General features: G+C 44.7%; 1 protein-coding gene and 1 long non-coding RNA gene across 6 annotated transcripts in view; one reads left to right on the top strand and one right to left on the bottom strand.

Annotated features, from left to right (window-relative positions):
* The first annotated feature begins 322 nt into the window (after positions 1-322).
* On the top strand, positions 323-5516 carry LOC119816203. The gene is made up of 2 exons (XR_005285700.1): positions 323-3501; positions 4504-5516. It is a non-coding gene; the product is annotated as an uncharacterized LOC119816203 (long non-coding RNA).
* The window catches only part of Fkbp15 (FKBP prolyl isomerase family member 15), a 70403-nt gene continuing 53020 nt past the window's right edge, over positions 1762-19144 (bottom strand). For 4 of the 5 annotated variants that reach the window (XM_038332574.2, XM_038332576.2, XM_038332578.2 and 1 more), the window contains 10 exons: positions 18350-18452; positions 13917-14088; positions 12366-12502; positions 9519-9674; positions 8403-8555; positions 7448-7558; positions 6842-6949; positions 5921-6609; positions 4806-4902; positions 1762-2863 (listed from right to left, as the gene is read on the bottom strand). In XM_038332574.2, coding sequence (XP_038188502.1) covers positions 2786-2863; positions 4806-4902; positions 5921-6609; positions 6842-6949; positions 7448-7558; positions 8403-8555; positions 9519-9674; positions 12366-12502; positions 13917-14088; positions 18350-18452 — 1804 coding nt within the window. In that variant the 3' untranslated portion in view covers positions 1762-2785. The remainder of the gene's footprint in view (positions 2864-4805; positions 4903-5920; positions 6610-6841; positions 6950-7447; positions 7559-8402; positions 8556-9518; positions 9675-12365; positions 12503-13916; positions 14089-18349; positions 18453-19144) is intronic. The other variant, XM_038332575.2, reaches the window with a different exon arrangement.

Raw genomic sequence — 19144 nt, 5'->3', positions numbered from 1 at the left:
CATCTTGTTTGTTCCTTGCTGCTCAGCCCCAGAATAACCACACAGAAACTGTATTAATTAAATCACTGCTTGGCCCATTAGTTCTAGCTTCTTATTGGCTAGCTCTTACATCTTAACCCATTTCTATTAACCTGTGTATCGCCACATGGCTGTGGCTTACCGGCAAGGTTCTATCCAGGGTCTCTCTCTGGCAGGGCAACATGCCTTCTCCTGACTCTGCCTTCTTTCTCCCAGCATTCAGTTTAGTTTTCCCCACCTACTCTATTCTGCCCTGCGCAGGCTCAAGACAGTTTCTTTATTAACCAATGGTATTCACAGCATAAGGAGGGGAATCCCACATCACCTGCTCTAAGAAGAATAACTGTCACATAGCCTATAAACACCTGTGATGGAAGACAGTTAGCACCTTCCCTTCCTGGGGGGCAGACGTAACACCATGGCCATCTTGTCATTTGCAGTAAGAAGCAAGAGTCACAGGAAGTGTAGCATAGGGCACCTGTGGGATTGCTTGTTGCAGTCCCTCTGTCCACTGGCAGCCTGTAGAGCTGCTAGTCTCAGCAGAGTTGTGACAGCCTATGCTAAGGCTCTCAGTTTCAGCTCCCAGGGCATGAGTGACTAGCAGGTTCCTCAACCTGATACTCTTTTATTACAGTCATGATATTTGAGATTTTGTGGGGTCTTTATAAAATTTTTTGCTTATTGTCTATAGAGTAAATATGTGGTTAGACTTTGGTAATGTGTGTTCTCATTTTAGTATTCTTCAGAGCCAAGTCACAAAAAGTAGTATTTTCCCTATTTAATTTTCTTAAAAAAAACAAGTACCTATATAAGTACTAAGTGCCCAAGAGTTCTAGCCCTTTATGCAGTTAACTTATTCAATCCTCACTACCACACAGGAACTGCCTGCCTTTGTCTCAGAGAGAAGGAGGCTGAAGTGTGAGACAGTCTCCTGTCAGATCAGCTCAGATAAGGGGCACAGGTCACATAGTGCCTGTGGTATACACAAGTGAACGGAGACTGAAGATGATGAGTCTGTGTTCTTTGTTTCCACAATGGCTGGAAATTCAGATTTGGATGAAGCCAGGAGCCTAAACTTTTCTTTAGTGCTATAGTGAAATCTAGGGCTTGCACATGCAAGGCAAGTGCTCTCTCTACCACTGAGATCCACAGCCCTGGAACCTGTATTCCTAGCAAGCAGCATTAGCTCCTCTCCTCTACCCAAGGACAGGCGGACGGTGGACAACAGGACAGCTTACTCTGCTCCTCGAAGCCTGGGGATGACAGCACTTAACTGCTCTTGTAGAGGACCTTCATAAGTAGCTCATGTAATCCTTCTGGGGATTACAGGTATGTGTCCCCATTCCTGTCTCTTAACTTCTTTCTATAAAGTGAAAAGGCTCCAATACCTGGAGTTCACTTAACTCTTAACATGGCCTGGCTTTTGTCTGACTGTTTATTGCACCTCAGCACCCCTTCCCCAACACATCCTTGCCAAATCAGTACTTCTGAATCAGACTATCTGGAATGCCCAGTGCCAGAGGCTCTGCTGCTTTCTTCTGCCTCTGCATCCACATGGTATACAAACACACATGCAGGCCAAACAACCATACACATCAAATAAGAATGAATCTTTTTTAAAATGGGGATAACCATGTCTTCTTCAATAACTGGCACTGTACAGACTCTCTCATTGCTTCCAGCCACTGCAGAAGACACTGTTATCCATACTTTACAGAGAAAACTGAGGCTTAGAGCTTGAAGTAACTTGTTTAAATAACTCTTTAATACAGTCTTTCGCGAAGCTTCCTAGGCCAAAATGTGGGAGTCAAGCACAAAACCTGCAAAATGCCATGAAATTCAGGATACAGCCTTAAAAACATTTAAAATCATGGAACATTTTTGTTTTTTAAAAAGATTACTCCTTTTGGAGACTGGCTACATGGTCTTTAGAAGATCCTAGAATAAGTAAAAGGCTACATGTATTTTCTCACTGCTCTTCTCTGCAGCAGTGTTGGCCCCTGGGGCTCACAGAACCCCTCAGGTATCACAAACAGTGGGTATTACAGACCTCTCTTCTCTTCCCTGGATGGCTTCAAAGCCTGCTGTATAGCCCACAGATATCAGCATAGGGTGGATAAGGTCCTCATATAGCTACAGTGCCCTCAGCCTTATGCAGCTGTGGCAAGCTGGAACTGCAGTCTGTGACTCTTTACAAGCCTTCAAGTTCAAGGTCAGTGCCAAAAGAAATATATCACAGTGTTTTTATGCACATTAACTGACCAAGTTACAACTCCCACCCTTAGGATCCCAAGAAAGAGAATGATAGCCCTAGAAACCAAACTCAGTTTCTCCTAAAGGGTCCAGGCCAAGTTTTATTGTAGGCATTTATTTTAGTCTTGTTAATTCCAAATACTTATTGACCTCTAAGATTTAAGGCAGAGATAGAAGATACATGTCCCAGAGCCACAGGCTAGGCCAGCATGATTTCTCAATTCTCTGAGGAGACCCCTCCCCAGGCTACACGGCCTGGGTGAAATGGCAGGATGCTTGTGACTGGCTGCAGGTGACCCTCCTAGCCCTTCCTCCATGGTAGAGCCACTCTCTGAGGGCTCTTACAGCACCAGTTCTGCAGACAGGTTCAGGATCCTCTTCAGATGACAGCTCACCGGACGTCTGAACCACTGTCCTCAGAGGGCCCACCAGGACCTCGCCCTGAGGCCGGCTGTGCAAAATCATGCTTAGGAAAGGGCTGGGAGAGAAACCTGCATGCCTGTCTCCTAGGTCTTCACCCCAGCCAGTCAATGTCATCGTCGTCATCATCATCTCCAAAAAGGGGTGTTGGGGGCGGGTGCCCCTTCATGCTCTGACAAAACAGGAAAGAGAGGTCAGTTCTCATATATCCCTGCCCAGGTGGCTTCCTGCCTATGAGGGGAAGTGGTCCAATGGCTGTCCTGCCTCTGGCTGGAAAGGAGATGAACTAGAAGGACAGGCTTTGTGGCTAAAGAACTGATCCAGACAAAGCTGGGACAAGCAGGCACTGAGGGAAGCCATCTTTCGACAGAGACAAAGACCAACTTTGCTTAGCTGATTTTGTGATTTATTTGTGAAATATATATTGATTGGGCAGATATGCCAACTTACAAGTTTTGTATGAAAAAAGAAGGTTCATTAAGGACCGATGGGGAAAGAGAAAGAAACAAAAGCAAAGCAGCCTGGGAGAATTAAGAGAAGATGACAGAAGTTCGGAGAAGTACAATCACATCCAAAAACCAGCTGTGGCCTGAGGTGGCCAGACAAAGATGTGGATGTAGAGGCACGTCCAAGAGATAAAGAAAGGCCACAAAGGCAGAGCCATGCTCTCTTTAAAGGGGCTAAAGGATTCTAGGACCCTCTAAGAGTCCCAACCAAAGGATACTGTGTTACAGGTTCAAGTCCTCGGCTTGGTACTGCTGGACGTGGTGGAAAGCTTCTGTGATGGGCTGGCCCAGTAAGAGGACTCAGGTGATTATAGGCTGCCCTCAGCCCCTCCTTCATCACTCTTTCACTTCCTGACCACTGAGAGAATGCTTTTTCTCTACACAAGTCTAATAGCAGTGGAGTGAACCCATTGTGGACTAAAACCTCTGAAAATTTGAGCCAAAATATACAGTCTTTTTAAACACTTCTGGTGTCAATAACAATGCGGACTAACACCAGGAGCTGAGGGGGAGGTTCTCTTCCTCTTTCCATGATGGAAGCTCTGGCCTGTCATCTGCTTTTGGTAGGGGACAGCAGGACTGGAAGCTACAGAAATGCAGAACATAGAACTATAGGACATATTAGGAGAAGGTTAAATGAGAATGTGAAGTATTTTTTCTGAATACCCAAGAAACAGATGATTAACTTGATGGAACTAGCAGTAATACCATCAATATATTGCTCATCATTTGGGATACTCATCTTTATTTTCTATGCAGAATCTGTAGTTAGTATTCTCAAATGCAAAGTCAATTCTCAGAAAGGTATGCTAATGGGGGGAAATGACACCTTCTCTGCAGGCAAGAGGAACAGCTCTGGTTCATCTGAGTTAGGTTCCAGATATCATTGCCTTCGGGCAAAAAGCAAACTCCACTCCAGATGGATGGTACAGAAGGACAACAGGCTTTGCCCATGTTCAACCTCATAGTTCTTTCCTGGATCTAATGCTCCTGTCTCCTCCACATACATTCCCACTCCAGCGTCAAAATTATCCAGTGTCAGATGGACAAGCCGGGGCTCTAATCCTGGCTCTCTTGGCAACTTCCTTTGTGGTCCCTGACTCTCCTGCTCCCTAACTTGAAGTGACACTGTCAACACTGAATCCATCTGCTGCTCAGGTGTTACGATAACAAAACAGGCAGCAGACTGGAAGTGGGCCAGGTGAACAGGAGTTCTTAGAAACAAGTGGCCTAAGAGAAGCCTGGGCTCAGTCCTGTCTACCATTAACCTCCTGAAAATGATCTTCTAACCTGTTTCTTTTTCTAGGGAGGAGGAGAGCCAACAAGTTGGATCTTCAGAATCCTTTCCACCTTCCCTTACTACAAACAGGACCGATTCCCCAAGGGACACAGATCATGATATCCTTTTAAGAATACAGTGGCAGCTGGTTATCCTTATTCTGCTTAAAGAGCTGCCCACTCTGGACCCCCAAGCTGACTCCCACAGGGTCCTGTACACATAGTCCAGAAAGCAGGCCACCAACAGACTCCTTTTCTTGTCTCTGAGACTGCAGGGAAGAGCCCCCAGGTGGTGGTATGAGGACTCAGCTGAGTCTGAGATTTCCTTACCACCTCGTCTTCATCCTCCTCCTCAGGCTGGACTTTGGGCCTTGGAACTTTCAGAGTTGCCCCTTTAAACAGTTCGTCCTCTTCATCCCCAGAGAGACTAAAGAAGAATCAAGCCACAGATACTTGCTGTTTCTGCCCGGGTCACAGTGCCCACAAGCTATGAAAGTTATGGATCCTGAATTGAGACCCACTTACCCAATTCAAATATCTCTTCCCACACCATGAATACATCCCTCCAGAGACCACACCCTGTATAATGCCTTTCACAGTTCTACACTGCATTAGCCCCTCTCCAGTCTACACCCTGTGCCAGCCTCTCCAGTCTACAGCCAGCTGTAGCATACAGTGTCCCCTCTGTATGCTATGAATATGTTTTATTATCATTGGTTAATAAAGAAGCTGCTTTGGCCTATGGCAGGGCAGAATATAGGTAGATATGAAAACTAAACCGATTGCAGGGAGAAAGAAGGTGGAGTTGACACCAGAGCCTTACTGGTAAACCACAGCCTCATGGTGATACACAGATGAATAGAAATGGGTTACTTTAAGATGTAAGAGCTAGCTAGAAATATGCCTGAGCCATCGGCCAAAGAGTATTGTAAGTAATACAGTTTTAGTGTGATTATTCAGGTCTGGGTGGCCGGGAAGTGGAAAAGCAGTCTTCGATTACTGCCAGCACAATTGTTAAAGCTAATAAATCATATTCCACCACTCTTCTGCTTAAATACTTTGACTGGCTTCATATTATATTTGCATAAAATAATCATGTATCTTGGCCCTTTCTTTATTTTCCAACCTCAACTTTACCATACTGGTCCCCTACTAGCTCCTTTTAGTTCCTTATGGTGTGTCCATCCCACGAAAGCACCTTTGTGTGTGCTCCTCTCTCTGCAATGTCTTCCTGCTGTCAGGTTGGAAGACTCAGTACTCCTTGGATCACAGATTTAGCTCCTCGGACCCATAAACCTTACACCTGCCCTGCCTGCTACACTATCTGGGTGCCTGCCACAGAACCCTGTATGTAGAGCTGTTGATAACAAAATGAATGAGTGTCATCTGTCAACCCTGAAAAAGAGACCACCTCCACAGACAGCTTGTGCCTGCTCAGTACACACCTGCAGTGCTGGGAGTCCTCCTGGTTTTGACTGAGGAATGCTCTTGAAGCTGCAGAAGCAAGCTCTTTATCCAGCAATGCCTCAGGGGGACCAGAACTACTGACATCCTCAACTTCTTTGTGCTCAGGAAGCTGAGGTTCTCCTCCTGGGTTTTCAGGGTCTAAGGCTGGTAGCTCCCCCTTCTCAGGATCTGGAGTCAGTGGGCCATCTGGGGCTACTTCCCCAACATGTTCTCCTCCCAATTTGTTGTTGGACTTCACTGCTCTCTGGTCATCAGCAAGTAGTTCCTCACACTCAGAGTCCATAATTATAGGTCCTGGAGGTTTAGGTGGGATTGAAGTTGGGGGCCCCAGGACTTTGGGGGATGAGATGCCAGCTGACTCAGATGGGAGGGAACTGTCTTTCGTTTCTGAGGGTATCTCTCCTGAAGAGTCCTCTTTCCTTGTCTGTGTACCATGCTGTGGCATAGGGAGGGCCTGTGGAGGCAGTGGGGTGGTCTCCCCTACTACTTGTTCTGATAGCACCTTGGGAGCCTCCTGCATCTCCCCACTCAGGGGTGCTGGAGACAGCCCAGCAGTGGCAGAACCTGGCTGCTCCAAGGAAGATCTCAAAGGCTTCTCTTCTGCATCGTCACTGCTACATTCTCCTTGCTCTTCCTCCTGCTGGTCCAACAGCTGCAGAGTCACCACCTGTTCAGAAGCCAAGGAGGTGAGCCCTGAAAGAACAGTGTGCACTAATAGGTCCTGTCCACCTAATTCAAATGCCATGCTTCTCCCTGTCAGAAGAGACTGCCACGTCCATCCAGGCATATGTCATTTCAGAGAGTTCCATCACTGATGGATAGTCTTCAGTAACTTTAAGTATGAGTGCTTAGACGGTAATTTAATAAAATGCCCATTCTAATGAACCGACTGACTGTACCTTAATTGTATGCATGATGGTCCTAAGGACGGTCCTACCATCGTAAGATTCCTCCAGCTCAAACTCTCCCCTCAGTGACTGGAACACCTGGTTCATGATCTTCTTGACCTATGCCAAGATCAAAAAGACATGCTACCAAAATCAAGACATTAAGTGATACATTAAAATTACAGAGTTGGAACTCTACAGAGGGACACAGATGGTCACAAATGTCTGGTGACACTAAGAGCTGCCACTGTGGAGAGAACAGTTCTAAAGGAGAATTTCCTGCCCAAAGATCATTTGCTCATATGATGTAATGCCAACTATGAGCACCACAGCCAGCTGTGTGGCCTCGACCCCAGGGACAGCACCACAGCCAGCTCTTCTCTATGATGGAGGGGTGCTTTCCACATCTGTCAAAGCTTCAGAGGAATAAAGTCTCTTTGGGTTTGCTATCGGAGTGGTAGATTCTAAAGAGTTAGTTTTTACATCAGACAAGTGATGTTTCAATAAAGTTGGGGAAAAAGTCAGCATCACATATGGGCCCTATTTTCTGAATACTTGGTAAGTACATTCACTGCCTTGATATGACAGGTTTTGCTGCTTCTGTGAATGTCAGCTCACCTTCTCTGAGGGGTCAGCAGCAGCTCTGACCATAGGTGCCTGGGACGTATAGTTCTTCAGTTGCTCCTTCTCTGCAGTGAAGGCCGCAACCTGTGCCTGGAGAGCTAAGCACTGCAAAATGAACAGACTGGGCTGTGGCCTTGGGAACCTGGATGACTGTGATGGTCAGGAAACACACGGGGACCATTCTGGGAACAAGTCCTGACTGCAGCTAGGTCTGCTGGGCCCAGCCTTGGTCCTCTCCCCAGATCAGCTGATGCAGTCACTACTTCCTCAACAACTCACAGCTTCCTTCCCATCAAGGATACTTGACTTGTTCCCAATGAGGTGAAGAATATAATGAAAACAAGGGGATATGAATAAGAGTAGCCACATTGATACAAATACTCAGCAGCCTATTCACCTCCAAGACTGCCTCCAAAGCCTCTGAGTCCAAAGGTTTTAACTGCATAATGCAAGGAATTGCCCTTCGGACAAGGGACTTTCATAACACGTCCCTAAGTCACTTTCCAACTCTTTTTCACATAAAGCATACCACCATATCCCACACTCCACCCTTACCACAGTTACCTGTCCTTGGCTCTGCTCAAAGGTCACCTCCGCTGGGACTCTTTCCCAGCGACTTTAGGCCCTTCATCTTCAGGCCTCCCCAGACCACTTATCTCAGTTTCTTTTCTGTGATTATGTGATTCTTGAGAGTAGACTTCTTTGCCTGCCCTTTCTCTAATATAGCTACTGGAGCCAAACTAATGCTCAGTAAGTATCTGCTTAGTAAATGAAGGCTGGAATAATGAGAACCAAGTCCTGGAACACTGGCTGCTTGTCTTTTCCCAGCTGCCACCCTATGTAAGCATGCAAAAGATAACTAACTGCAGCTCACACAAGCCTGGCTGTGTTTTCTGGCTGCTAATACAGCCTGGAGGCCTGGTGTGAGCTGGCTCAGGGCAAGAACTACCTCATCCTGAAGGCAGGACAGCTTCTGCTGGTGGGCATCCCTCTGCGCGCAAACCTCCTGGTACTGCTGCAGGTGCTCATCCTTTGCAGAGGCCAAGAGATGCTCACACTTTGCTTCCCACTGGCTCTGCAGCTCAGCCTGTGTGACAGACAGCTGCCAAGAGAAACAATAGCCATGTGTAGGGGGGTAGATGTTGGGCATTGAGTTCACATTACAAAAAAAAAAAAAAAAAAAAAAAAAAAAAAAAGCTTATTCTCCATAGAATTTAAAGACCCTGGCCCATGTAGGCAGGAAACAACTGTTGAAAAGAGCTTAATTACTTTGAAAGTATCCTCTTACTCCTTCTTGTTCTCTATATGAGAGATGTATGACATGTATATGTATGTATGTGCATGCTCATGTCCACACACAGACACTAGAGGAGGATACCAGGTGTCTACCACTCTCTGTGTTATTCCCTTGAGACAGGGGATCCTCCTGTCTCCACTCGCATTGCAGTGTACCCAACTATTTACTTGGATACAAGAGATTCAAACTCAGGTTCTCATGCTTGCACGGTGTCAAGTCCAAAGCAGCCCCCCAAAATGGCAGTGCTGGTGTTAAAGTCCTAAACAGGGCTCTGGCTGGGTAAACAGAAACTCCCTTTAGGCTTTCTTTTTAGGGTTTTCTATTTACTAGGAACCTCCCTTAAACCACCACCAAAAGTAGGCTACCCCAAAGGTATTCTAAAGAGTCTGTATAAGATCAAAGACCCCCCCCCATATCTGTTCATATATTTTATATAGCTGTCATATAAAATTTGCTTGCTTTTCCACCATTTTACTTTTCCCCTCTCCACCTCCCAGAGATGGCCTTGGTGATCTGAGCCCCTAATAAACCGTTCTTTCTAGCCATGGAGTGGTCCAGCTCAGTAGCTTCAGTAGACCCTCACGTATACACAGCCAGCACTCCTGCTGCTCCGTCACATCCCCAGTCCCAAAGCAAGTACAACACTGAATCACTGAGAGGGCTGGCACCGGTTGCCAGGCTTTCCAGTATCTTCCCAGGTGTGGATAAGTCGTAAGGAACATCTTCCTAGGGGAAGCAGGAACCACATATTCTCTCTGTGGCCATTACCTGCTCTGCAGCTGCTTGGTCTGTGGACACTCGAGACTTCTTCCAGAGCTGCCGAAGTCTGTCCAGTTCCTCCTGGTGTGACTTGCGAATCTCATCCATCTCCTCCTCCGCCTGGCAGCGCTCTTGAGCTGATTTCTTTTTCCTCTCTGAGAGGTTCTGAGGAACAAAAGAACCATCCTCAACACTAGCTTAACAGTGTGGACAGGGTGGTGGTCAGTGAGCTCAGTTGGTCATTTCTAGGAATGGTTTTATTGTGGGATATTTGTACAGTGTATTGCTGTGATTGGTATAATAAAAAGATGATGACCAAAAACTAGGCAGGAGAGTATATGTGAGACTTCCCAGCAGAGAGAACTCTAGGAAGAAGAAAGGCAGGGCCGCCAGTCAGACGCAGAAGAAATGGGATGGCCACTACAGAGATGAGGTAATGAGCCCCATGGAAGAATGTAGATTAAAGTTTAAGTTATAAGAACTAGTTAGGAACAAGCCTAAGCTAAGGCTGGCCTTCTATAATTAATAAGAAGTCTTGGTTTCATTATTTGCAGGCTGGCGGTCCTGATGAGAAAGTACAAATGGCACCCAACATGCGGCAAGTAAATCCACATAAGGCCTGAAAAAGCTGAAGAAAAAAAAAAAGTTCCAAGTAGGCTCAGTGCTTGCGGTATACAGAGGCCTTGCTGTGCAGCTGAGCACTTGAATAGCTGACACTGGGTACAAATGCCTGGTGTAGGTAGACGCTGGGGCAGGTAAATGTGGCTCTGGCTGGTACCCACAGACTCGAGGCTAGGCTCTCCCAGAACCAAGGGAGGTGGAGCCAGCCACCATCTCCACTCCGCAGCAGTTGCCTAGCAGTTTAAGGTTTGGCTCACGTGGTCAGAAATGCTGCAAATGCACACAAAGTCAGGTTCACACACACCTCTAAAATGGTACAGGAGGCCTAAAAAGGTGCTCAGATATTGAAGACAAAAAAGAAAATGGGTATAGATAGTCATAGAAAATAATTTAAAAATAAGTCTTTAAAGAAAGAGTAAATTATTATAAAAAAAAAAGAAGCCACATAAGGTTGAAAAATATAACATAAGGAATTTGGACCTTATATGGTGTTTTGTTAATTTAAAATTTTTGAGTGCTAATGAAAAGAGAACAATACCTGCTAAGAGACATTGGACTATGGAAGGGACTGTTGAATTAAAACAGCCTATATGCTTTATGGATGTCTTAGTTTCAAAATGGAAGTTGGGAAATGTGTTGCATGGGGGGGGGGGGGGGGGGAGAACTTATGCTTTTGTTTCCAAAGGAAAAGCTACGGATTCCTTCCAAATTAATAAAAATCAGATTTGGTGGGGGAAACCTCATGAAAATATTGACTACAGACATAAAGAAAATAACTATGAAAAACTACAAGGCAGATGATGTATATGCTGATGGCTCTACATGGGAACAACTCTCTGACTGGATGAGACTGGATAAACCTCAAGACTTATTAAATGCCATCCTTTCATGTGACTTGAAAGCTTGGTTATACAGTCCAAACAGAATTATATAGTTAACAGATACCTTTTACCTCCTCAAACATAGAACAAAAAACATATTTACTGACTTGTGCACACTGCACATTCCATACTTGTGTTAATGTAGATATTATATGTTATCTTTGAAAGTTTGTGTGTTTTTAGAAAAAAAAAGACCAAAAACCAATAAAGACAAATAGCCCAGGTAATCCGGTCTCTCCGTTTCCCTCAAAATGCTGCATCCAGAACAAGTTGGTAGTTGAGATGGTCCAGTCTCATGAACTACTCCAGTCAGGAATTTTCTGATAAGCTCTAGACTTTCTCATTACACAGAGGCTGGACAACAAATGAGACAGCTAGCTCTCCCAGGACTTAACCATTATCTTAATGTTTTCAGGGTCCCCTAAAGATGTCGCTGTCCCCAGACATCAGGAAGTAAATTTAAGACTATAACTCCCACACCCAAGAGGTGGGTGGGTGGTTTTTAGTCGTTTGGTGGGTTACCAGTACATGTTTGTTATAAAGGATATGCATACAGGATATGCACATAAAGGTTCACGTGTTGTTTATAGTTATTTTAACTCATACAATGAGAAAAGGAATTTAAAATATTTTAATTTTATACTTTTCAATATTATTTTCACTTTCCCTAATTCATTCATACTATAAAAAATTTAAGGGGCGCAGGTCAAGGTTAGGAGATGCAGGCATGCTGCACCCTCAGGATCTGACGCAGGTGCTAAGCCAAGCCAGCACTTGAGGAGTCCAGAGCGCCCTGTGAGTGCTCAACCAGGACCTGAGTGGTGCGCGCTGGAGTGGGCACCGCAGTGGCTGCCTGTGTAGGGCTACTGAACGAGGGGTTCATGCTGGCCTACTTGGGTTATGGGGACACAAATGACTGGATCACCACGGCTATCACCAGTAGCCTCTGGGCTGAGTACAATCAGAACAGGAGCCAAGTGTTTAATGAAGACAATTTATACTCATGGGCTTACATGAAGGGATATGTAGCCATTACCGGGGTGGCCAACCTTCTGCTACATACGTATGCCAAAAAGACTGTAGACTTTGGAGTGCTCAAGGCCCAGGCCTAGACAATTGGTACAGCGCCTAGAGGAACCCTCACCCAAGCAGCAGCAGCACATAGAGTAATGGAAGCTCGAGTAGGAAAGGGATGGTGGGAGGAAGGAGCAGTGTCCTGAAAACACCTTTGTGGGCTGAGTACAGAAAGGTGGGACTTTTGCTTTTTTCTAAATAAATTTCAACTCTTAAAAAAATGAAAAAGAAAATTGTGCATTAATCAGCTATGCCTGGCCACTTGGCTGTTGGAACTTACCTTTTCCAGGGACTCCTTCTCAGCTCGGAGGTCAGTCAATTCTTCCTCCAGGGATGCCACCTTGAGCTCAAGCTGTCTCCGGCTCTGCTTTTCACTTTTGAATTTGGACTGTGTTTGCTCAGAGGCTTCTCGGAGCTCTAGGACAGAGAACAAGGATTCACGGCTGTAGAACTGGAGCTACAGGGCTGTGGCATTCCAGAAGCTCTTTGGAAGTTGCCTACTCTAATCTCAATCCACCACACAAGCCTTCCTGACCTGCAGTAAGGATCAAACAAGCCCTACACTGACTCTCCTATCAACCCATGTTTACCCTGAAAAGGGTAATGTCTATATATATATACAACTCCTTGCACACACACACAGTGTTAGAGAATGTTCCCTGAATAGTCAGAGACCACCTCTAATAACACTGATCACTTATATAGCTCTGTTTCCATTGCATATGACCATATGGAGTGCCTTTCTTGAGTAGAGCTTAGGTCCCTTCTCACTGCCTGGATAAAACTCTCAACTTTCTTGGTAACTAAGACATTTGACTGAGAATTTGCTTTCAAAATATCCCTTATCAAATAAGGATGGGGGCTGGAGTTATCTTTTAATTTAGCATATTAAAACTTGTTTGAAAACTGGCTCTTGAAGTAACTGTCACAAAGAACTGTCAGAGGAAGACACAAAAGCCCAGGTGAGACAGCTACACAACATTCACATACTGCCCTGTGAGAGAAAGGATGCATCTTCAAGGAATCGCCTTCGCAGTGCTGTCAGTAATTCCACGCTTTCTCTTAGACAGGGAGCTGCTGCTGCCTCCATCCCTGCCCAATGGTCCCAGCTGCCTTTCCACACAGGTTTCTCTATGCCGAGACAACATGCTGACATTCACAAGCTTCCAGCTAATCAGCAGGCCTTACTTAGTCACTCAAGTTAAAGTAAACCTCATATGGAAGAAAAGATTTTACAAAGAATAAATCCTCCCCTTGCCCTCCAGGAACTTGTATTCTAGAGGGAAGAAAAGACTTATAAATGATGTTTATGGAAGGCTATTTTAATGGTCAAAATAATGCACTAAGAGAGAAAGGGCTTTAAACAAGAGATCAAATGGTCTAAAAAAGCTGTGCAAGAGGCAGACTTTAGAAGACTGGGGCACCGCTAATGGTGAGCACACCAAGTGCCAGCTGCACCAATGCAAACACAGCCATTCTAAGAGGAGAGTGATGAGAGGTGAAACAGGGTGCAGTCAGCGGAGTTCTGGGATAGAGCAAGAGATGAGCAGAGGACAGTGGCCTGGCGTCCAAGCTGGAGCACTGTAATCCACTGTGGGAAGGAAGTAGGTAACAAAGACCTGAAGCAACATTTCCCAACAGAAACAGTGTGACTTGTCAACTACAACTGAGCTGGGGGACGGGGTGTCTTCCTGTTCTCTATGTAAAACAGTTAGCAGTTTTTCTGCCAGTCCCTCAAGACTGTCGTGCTGAAGGAATTGACAGGAGGGACACATTTAACTCCTTGAGTTTAAATGGCAGTCCTGCCAGACTTTCTCCTCTGAGAACTTACCTGAGAGGTCGGCCTGGAGTCTGATGACTTGGCCCCTGAGAAGATCTGTCTCTTTCAAGTTTTCTGTCAGCTGCACCTGCAGCTCTGTCTCCTTCTTCTGGTGAACTGTCATTTTCAGCTGCAGGTGAGAGACCTGTGCAGTGGCTGCTGCTAACTCTTCTGTCACCCTGGCCTGAACAGTGACAAGGGTGACATCACTTTCGACATTGGCATTCCAAGTACTGATTCAACCTCATGTGACTCTAAGCTGATGGATGGTATTGGTAGACAGGAAGGGAGAAAAGGTCACCTTCCCTGCACAGAGCTAAAACCAAGCCTTGAAAATGTCCACTGTTGAGGGAGAGAGCTGGAGAAAGAAGGAAGCACTGACAGTAGAAGCAGGAAAGCAGCTCAGGAGAAGCAGTACTCCAATATGAGAGGACACTGCTGGAGATGTGCCCTGAGCAAGTCCTAGCCACTTCCTGGGCCCTGACTTGTTCTTTTAAAAATAAGTCCATTGAGCTCAATCCTCTAGCAGCTCTTCCACTTGGAATCATCATTTCATAAGATAACAAATTCTTACAGACCCATTCCGTTACAGAGAAAAAGTTTCACTTACCGAATATTCATTGAACACTTAACCATACTTTTTCTGAGAAGTGCTTGGAGACAGAAATCTGCCTCTGAAGGAACTGCTGGTCTCCCTTTACAAGAGATCACAGGGAGACTGCTAAGTAGATGGAGGCTGGTGTACACCTTAAATCCCAGCACTCAGCGGCAGGCGCATCTCTGTGAGTTCAAGGTTAGCCTGGTCTACATATCTAGCTTCAGACCAGCCAGTACTACATAGTGACACCGTGTCTCAAATAGCAAATTTAAAAAAAGAAGTACGTCATCCAGGAACAGTGGCACACATCTGTAATTCCAACACCTGGAAGGCTGAGCGGGAGGCTAAGAGTCTGCAGCAGCCATGTATGCAAAACCCTGTCTGAGTAAACCCGGGCTACATAGCGAGAACTTACATGAACCCTAGGGCCATATTATACAGCCCGTGTTTTTGCACTGACTTTTAGGACACAGTCTGCACCTGCCACACAGAAGGTGTCATCTAGCCTTGAGACAAACTGACACCCCCCTAAAGAAAGGGTCAGGACATGCTAATGTCGCCTGGGCAAGAGGTGGGCGGGAAGACAACAACATGGACACAGAAGGGTGGACGTGACCACAGTTGTGCTCCCGGCCACTTAGGAAGCAGAAGGCTAATGAATTTCCCCTCAGTTTACATTTTGGTGTAAAAGCTGTTTGGAGAATAAACGCAGGTGAATTTTCAGGATGTGAACTGGGGATTTCATGAGGGATCCCTGAAGACTCCCTCCCGATAAAGTCATGTGAGTTGTGTCTTTATTCCCACGCCTCCCCTCTGGTCCGAGAAATACTTTATGGTCCGGGCTGGCCCCAGAACCCCAATAATGAACAAACAAGGAAGAAGAAAAAAGAACTACCAGGGGACAGTTAAAATGTCTCACTGAGATAATGGGAATCAGCGGGATCCATGGGAAGGCCTGAGTCATCAGTTGGCAGCAAATCTAGACTCTAGAGGGCACTGGGCAGGCTGCTGTTGTTTGTAGTGATCGGGAGTGGTGGGCTGCATCCTGCCACCTGGCTCCCGCACGGCTAGCTTTACACGCGAAATAACAACACACAAACTGTATTCATTTAAACACTGCTTGGCCCATTAGTTCCAGCCTCTTATTAGCTAATTCTCACATCTCTTCCTTTAACCCATATCTAATAATCTATGTAACATCACGAGTGGTGTCTTACCCGGAAAGATTCAGCATGTCTGACCTGGTGGCTGGCTTCATGGCAACTGGCCCAGAGAGGTGAGAGGCATGGCGATTTATCTCATTTAGGAGAGGCGTGGCATCTGACTGAGCCATCTACCTCACTTCCTTCTTCCTGTTCTGTCTACTCCACCCACCTAAGGGCTGGCCAAGGCAGTTTCTTTATTAAAACAGAAGACCCTCCCAGATCAGTTGTTCTCCTCCTGCATTTGTCTATCACCACAGGACACCTGCTAGGCTCAGTGCCAGGCACCAGAGGAGTTTTAAATGAAAAACACCAATGGACTAGCAAGCTAAGTAAGGGTTTGGCAAACTACAACTGATTCATGGGACAAATTGGACCACTGCTTGTTTTGCGGAATAGAATATCATTAGAATATACTTGTGAGTACATGCACATGCAACAGTGACATTGGACATGAAGGTCACATGTTGAACCTAAGTAAAAGCAAAAGTATCCAGATGTCACACCCAGAGTCTTGACAAAAGAAATGACTTTTATACCTGGGTAGGTACTGAAATAGAGAAGAGCTTTGGAAAAGTTTTATCTTGGTTACATATATTAAATTAGAAACCCAGAGGAGAGGCTTCAAAATATATAATTCTGATTAAGTTTCCCAAGCAATCTGAAGTAGTTAAGCCACTATTTGGGCATCACTGGTCTACAAAATAAGTTACAGTCATTATTTACTCCTGAATAGTAAAAGTGAGGGTAAACAGTAGATTTGGGTGCCCCAGTAGGCCTTGGGTCAGAGAGATAAAGAAAAAGGAGAGGGAAAATAAAATCAGAGAAAGGAAACATAGTAAGGCACATTTTGTGGAGAGCAATGAAGTTCCAGGCTGCTGCTCTTGACCAGGTCATTAATAGACAGTCACAAAAGACAAGGAATGAAGTAGCAATGGGAAAGACACAGTGTTGGAACAGGACAGGACTGTGCAGGGTAAGGCACAGCTCACTGGTGGTTAAATAGCTATCTTAGTTACTGTTCTTCTGCTAAGACACTATGACCAAAGCAACTTAGAGAAAAAAGCATTTAATTGAGGGATTGCTTAATAGTTTAGAGGGTTGATCTATGATCATCGCAATAGGGAGCATGAAAGCAGGCACGGCACTGGAGCAGTAGCTCGGAGCTCACATCTGATGCATAAGTTTCAGGCACAGAGAGCAAGACTGGGCCTGCTGTGGGCTTCAAGCCTACCCCCAGTCACACAACTCCTCCAATAAGGCCACACTCCAGCCCTTCCTAAACAGTCCACCAAATGGGAAACAAACATTCAAATATATGACTCTATAGGGGCTGTTCAAACCACCATACTGGCCAAAAAGATTACTTCCTAGATAGTATGGCTAAGCAAACACAAAAGTTAGCTGGAAACATATATAAGGAACCCTTATTATCATAGTACAATAAATCAAGTAAAAATTACAAGTTATAAAATTCACGTTCAATTTTGTATGTTTCCAAGGAAAAGTCCATTATAAAGTATGAACGGCTTAGAATTTCATGAAAAAAATTACAAGATAAAGAGCAAAGAAAAAAAAATTACAGCTAAAGAGTGATGACCCAGTAAGAAGGAATCTGTTCTGGATGGTGTCTACTAGATAAAAGGAAAACTAGGCTCACTAGCATCTTTCTCACTTCTATTCAGAGCAGATCAAAATTCCTACATCTGAAGGACTTAAGTCACAGAATTCATGCTCCCTCCCTCTTTCCTTATTCTATTTATTCATTCATTCATTCATTTGCTGTGGCAGGGTCTCATGTAGCTCAAACTTCGGCTTCAAACTTTCTGCTTAGCAGAGAATGACCTTGAACTCCTGATTGTTCTGTCGACCAGGCTGACCTCAAATCCACAGTGGTTTAAGTTTGTCCCCACCTCCCAATTAACAGGATTAAAGGTGTGTGTTATCTCATCTGGAATTTTATTCTTTATGGCAAGGTCTCACTAAGGCCTAGGCTGGCCTGGTACTTGTTATGCACCTCAGGGTGGACTTGCACTTACAGTAATCCTTTTGTCATGGGATTCCACACATAGGCCACCTGTCTGGCTCCAAAGTAACACTTTAAAATGATTTTGTCAGACTCAAATAATCAACTAAATACAGATAAAAGATCAAATTATACTATACATTCCTAAATTCCACTAAGAACAACATATAAATTTATTACGACATAATAGAACTTTTCTTTTGATTCTATCAGAAGAATAAATTTAGCTTCTTATAAACTATAATTTTCTCACCACTATCAAAGTATAATGTCAAACAAACAAGTGACTGAATTTTTCTTCTTTCTTTTTTGAGAGAGGATCTCACTATGTAGCTCAGGTTGACACTGAACTGCAGATTCTCCTGCCTTTGCCTATCAGAAGTTGGGATTACAGGCATAAATCACCCCTAGTTCAATCATTGGTTTTGAGTCAACTTACTGCAGAACATTTAGTAAGACATATCTAGAGGTGATTAATACATAAAAATCTGTTGGAGGATTTCTAGATCTCTCCCAAAGATGGCAAATATCCTGAATAGAAACTTGTAAGTTCATATGTAGGACTATTCTTCAGCTCAACATATCCTGACCTGGGCTTTCCTCTGCCCAACTATTTTACCTTCTCTTGTTCGGCATGCAATACTCTTGCCTGTGTGTTTTCTGTGGCTGTTTGAAGTGAGTTGTTCCTTTTCTCCATCATCAGGTTACTCTGTTCAACATATCTGAGACAGAAATAAAGAAAATACTTACAAAGCAGCCAATGTGTGAAAGGCACAAGTGAATCTACTCAGTTCTCAACAGTATTGTTCTACACCTTCATCAGAAACAATCTGAAGGAAGTCAGAGAGATGGCTCATAAGTTAGGAGTTGATGTGATATGTCCTTCTGTATATGTTTTGCTTTTATTAGCTAATGAATAAAGTTGTTTCAGCCAATGAAGTAGCAGAGTAAAGCCAGGTAGGAAATCCAAGCAGAGATACAGAAAAAAAGAAGATAAAGTCAGGTCAGATGCTAGCCAGACACCAAAAAAACAAGGCATGCAGGAAATGAAGTTACGCCACAGCCACGTGGCAAAACATAGACTAATAGAAATGGGTTAATTTAAGATGTAAGAGCTAGCTAGAAATATGACTGAGCCATTGGACAAACAATGTTGTAATTAATATAGTTTTTGTGTGATTATTCGGGTCTGGGTGACCAGGAAATGAAAGCAGAGTCTCTGTTTACAAGGATCCTTTGGTGTTCTTGCAGAGGTCCTGGGTTCAGTTCCCAGCACTCACAACCATCTGTAACTCCAGATCCAAGGGATCCAACTCTATCTTCTCTCCCAGGGCACTGCAAATAAATGATGCACAAATACGCAAGCACCACACACACACACACACGATGAACAGATATGCAAGCACTACACACA

This window comes from Arvicola amphibius, chromosome 6 (genome assembly GCF_903992535.2).
Source record: "Arvicola amphibius chromosome 6, mArvAmp1.2, whole genome shotgun sequence".
NCBI classification, from domain to species: Eukaryota; Metazoa; Chordata; class Mammalia; order Rodentia; family Cricetidae; genus Arvicola; species Arvicola amphibius.
This window is presented reverse-complemented; position numbering and strand designations above follow the sequence as displayed.